Source organism: Marmota marmota, unplaced genomic scaffold (genome assembly GCF_001458135.2).
Source record: "Marmota marmota marmota unplaced genomic scaffold, marMar, whole genome shotgun sequence".
In the NCBI taxonomy this organism is placed as follows: domain Eukaryota; kingdom Metazoa; phylum Chordata; class Mammalia; order Rodentia; family Sciuridae; genus Marmota; species Marmota marmota.
The window spans coordinates 1,073,623-1,077,483 of NW_026000143.1; the positions used below are offsets into that span (position 1 = coordinate 1,073,623).

Genomic DNA, 3,861 nt, shown 5'->3' on the forward strand with positions numbered 1-3,861 from the left:
GGGGGAGGAGGAGGGAGAGGAGGCCCCACCCACCCAGCCCAGGGGACAGAGGAAGAGGACCTCTCAACCCCAGGGCCTCAGTTTCCCTGTCTGTGAAATGGGAGCAGATGAGTGGCCGCCCTGGGGTCTCGGGGTGCACCTTCTGGGGTGCAGGGGGCGTCCCCCCCATTGAGGGTTCCACAGGTGCCAAGAGGGGAAGGGAGCCTGGAATTGGGGAGGGGCTCCCTGGGGATCTCGGGGGACGGTTGCAGGCAGACAGTGCCGTCGGTGCAAAGGTCCTGAGGTAGCAACCTGCCGGGACTGTCTGCTGGACACTGAGGCTGGGGGGGCTGGAGGAGACGGAGTGACGGGGCCGGAAGATGGACGCAGGACTTGGGGGACCACTGTGATAATGGTGGCTTTTACAGATCCGAGTGTCTCACGAGACAGGTTTTTCACAGGGTCCTCTGTGGGGTCAAAATAGGGAAATAGAGGGCAAGAGAGGAGGCAGCAAGGCCAGGACGGAGGCCGGGGTTAATGTCCAAGGTCTAAGATGGGACCTGCCCTTGACCTCAGAAACCACAGGTGAAGCCGCCCCCTGTGTCCCCATCTGGGGCTTCCACACAGCCCCCCACCCTCAGGGTGCTCCTGTGTGACCAGGGAGCTCACGCAGGAGTGGGGACTAGGGACTTTGAGAGTGACAGCCTCCCTTCCTGGCACAGACTCTGCGCTCGACACCCAGGCAGGACCAGAAGGGGCTCCAGGGGACATTCCCTGAGCCTGGCGGAGTCGGGCGAGACCTCCCCCAGCAGACGAAAAGAGTCGGCCTCCGTGTCTCTGTCTGTAAAATGGGGCAGGGATTCAGGGGTGTTTGAGGACAGGAGGCAGCAGGAGCCCGTCTTCCTCTGTGTGGGATGGAGGCCGCTCTGTATTCAGCTGTGAGGCCCCAGAAAGAAAGGAGAGGCCGGGCGCGGTGGCCCACGCCTGTCATCCCAGGGGCTCGGGAGGCTGAGGCAGGAGGATCGCAAGGTGGAGGCCGGCCTCAACAAGTTAGCAACTCAGGGAGACCCTGTCTCTAAATAAAATATAAAAAGGGGCTGGGGACGGGGCTCTGGGGTTGAGCACCCCTGGGTTCCATCCCTGGAACCAGAAGAAATAAAGGAAGCGGTGGGTGAGACCCTGTCACTGGGGTCCTTGGGGCGCTGAAGGACACGGGGCACCTTGCAAACACCCAGATGTCTGCTGTCCGCCCAGCACCAGCCCCGGGTGGCCACCCAGGCTGTGGGGCGGTAATTGAATTGTCCCCAGCAGCTGTCGGTACTAAATAGACACTCGACACGGCCAGGCTGCGCCCCTGATTAGGGACATTAGCAGGTCGGTGGGGACAGAGGTCAGGTGGTTGATGTGGTGGAGGGGAGTTTGATGAAGTTAGTCCTGGAGCCGGACTTGAGTGGAGGTCCCACCTTCTGTGCGTCCGGGGACTCCCCTGCCCTCTTCTCGTAACGTGGTTAGGGGGACCTCCAGCTGCTGGCTGTCCCCGGGGGGCCCTCAGAGCCAGGTCCCTGGGAACGGGAGCCGGGCAGGGTCTCCAGACGTGGCCGCTGCGGCCAGATCAACTGCCTCAGCCTCCCTGGCCCCTGGGATGACAGGCGTGGGCCACCGCAGCTGGCCCAGATAGACATCTTTTTAAGAGCGGCACCGGAGGGCTCTCCGATAATCCGAACACGGTCCTTTGTTTCTTTAGGGTCAGCATCGTCCCGTGACAGGGAAGTCCCTCCCCATCAAAAGAGTCTGCCCTACACTACCTGGAGAAAACTCTGGCTCTGCCTGGCTGGGACCTGCTCTTTGTGACCCTTTAGCTCCAAGGACTAAAAACAGGCTTTGTCCTGGGAGATAGGCAAAGGCTCTGAGGTTACCAGAATTTTGCATGTGCAAAGGCCCTGAGGTTACCAGGGTTTGGCGTGTGCAAAGGCCCTGAGGTTACCAGGACTTTGCATGTGCAAAGGCCCTGAGGATACCAGAATTTGGGTTCAGTGGAGATACAGGAGTGGGGTCAGCATGGCAAGAGCTCACGGGGCGAGGGGGGGGGGGGTATCAGGGGAGGTCAGAGAAGTGGGCAGGGCCAGGCCATCAGCATGTTAAGATGCAGGTGGGGCAAGCGGTGTTTACATTTGGAGCATCAGAAGCCACAGAAGGTTTAAGTCAAGTCACACAAACGTGGACATTGGTGACTGGGATCTGGTGTGGCTGCTTCATAAAGAATCACGGCGGGAGGAGAAGACGAGGTCCTGGAACGGGGGCAAAGCCTGGAGAGAGCGCGACAGGGACCGTGGGGGGAATTGATGGTGGCATGGGACTGCCACTTGAGGTTGGATCGGAAGTGACAGTCACGGTCCTTGGGAACCCAGGTGATGCAGATGAGAGAGATTAAAATCTGCGCGCAGGGCTGAGGGTGGCACTCCGGGATGAGGCGCTGGCTTAGCATGCCCAGGGCCCTGGGTGGCATCCCCAGCACCAGAAGCCAAACATCAACCACCTGTCATCCCAGCGGCTCAGGAGGCCGGGGCAGGAGGATCGCAAGGTGGAGGCCAGCCTCCGCCACTTAGCAAGGCCCTGAGCCACTCAGCGAGACCCTGTCTCTCAATAAAATAGAAAAAGGGCTGGGGACGGGGCTCAGGGGTGAAGCACCCCAAGTTCAATCCCGCCACCCACATCCAGCTGCACAATAATGACCCCAGATTTTTTCCCCCAGGACAGTCTGGTCACATGTCCCTTGGTTGGAACGATCCCACCCTGTTTCCCCGCCCCCCCCCAGGTCATCACCACAGACACCCAGCTGTCCTTGAAGTCACTTGGCAAATTTATTCATCGTCAGCCTAAGACTGTGGCCCCCGGGGGGACAGCAGCAGGTGGCCGGTGGGGGGGCGGGGTGGCCCGAGTGGCCCGTTACTTGCTGTCCACCCTCTTGAGTTGTTCCTTGCCATTGATGGTCACCGATTTGAGCTGCCCGTCCTCCTCCACCTCCATGCGCTCCTGCCCGTTCTCCACGATGCGCTTGGTGGTCACCTTGTGGCCATTGACCATCTCGGTGGATGACATCACCGACTTGAACCCCAAGCTCCCGGAGCCGGACCCCCCAAAAGAGGTGGAGGAGAAGGTGGTGCGGCTGCCCCTGCTCCGGCCCAGGACATCGAAGTTGGAGAAGGCCTCCATGAAGGCTGGGAACTCGCCGAAGCCCGCCGAGAAGGCCCCTCGCAGGCCATGTCCCCTGCTGCCCCTGTCACTGCTCAAAGGGGTATCCCAGAAGTCAAAGGAAAAAGGGTCCAGGCCACCAAAGAACTCTCGGAAGATGTCCTCGGGGTTACGGAAGGTGTAGCCCATGTCGAAGGGACTGTTGTAGGGGGTGCTGGCCCCGCCACCTGCCCTCCAGCTGTCACATCCCGCCCGGTCATACAGGGAGCGCTTCTTGGAGTCGGAAAGGACCTCGTAGGCCTCGGACACCTGCTTGAACTTCTTCTCGGCCTCCTCTTTGTTATCGGGGTTCTTGTCGGGGTGCCACCGCAAGGCCAGCTTGCGGTAGGCCTTCTTGATGTCCTCTGGGGAGGCGCTGGACTGTACCCCCAGGACTTCGTAGTAGTTGGCCATGCCGAGGGGGGGTGACCAGGGAGCAGGCGGGAGCCGAGGGTCACAGAGGCCCCCGGAAGGCTGGGGCCTGGGTGCAAGGGATGGATGGGCACGTCGGGGCGCAGCAGCTGCTGAGGGGGGCCCCTTCGGCTGGGCCTCGGCTGGTCTCTGCAGGCTCCGGGCTAGACTGTGCCCGGTGGCTTTAGCTTTTCATAGTCCGCGTTCCCGGGGGACAGCTGCGGCCTCCACTGGGAGGGG

The 3,861-nt window shown here is 61.4% G+C and overlaps 2 protein-coding genes across 2 annotated transcripts in view; both read right to left on the bottom strand.

Moving 5' to 3' along the window:
• The window catches only part of Gata2 (GATA binding protein 2), a 24,647-nt gene that overhangs the window by 2,149 nt on the left and 18,637 nt on the right, over window positions 1-3,861 (bottom strand). The gene's annotated exons all lie outside the window — the stretch shown is intronic.
• On the bottom strand, window positions 2,747-3,735 carry Dnajb8 (DnaJ heat shock protein family (Hsp40) member B8). The gene has a single exon (XM_015506755.2). It carries the CDS (start codon window positions 3,622-3,624, stop codon window positions 2,926-2,928), a length of 699 nt encoding a protein of 232 aa, XP_015362241.1. The 5' UTR covers window positions 3,625-3,735; the 3' UTR covers window positions 2,747-2,925.

Excerpts from the sequence above, each read along its gene's own strand:
- Dnajb8 (XM_015506755.2), bottom strand. The coding sequence starts at position 3,624 with ATGGCCAACTACTACGAAGTCCTGGGGGTACAGTCCAGCGCCTCCCCA.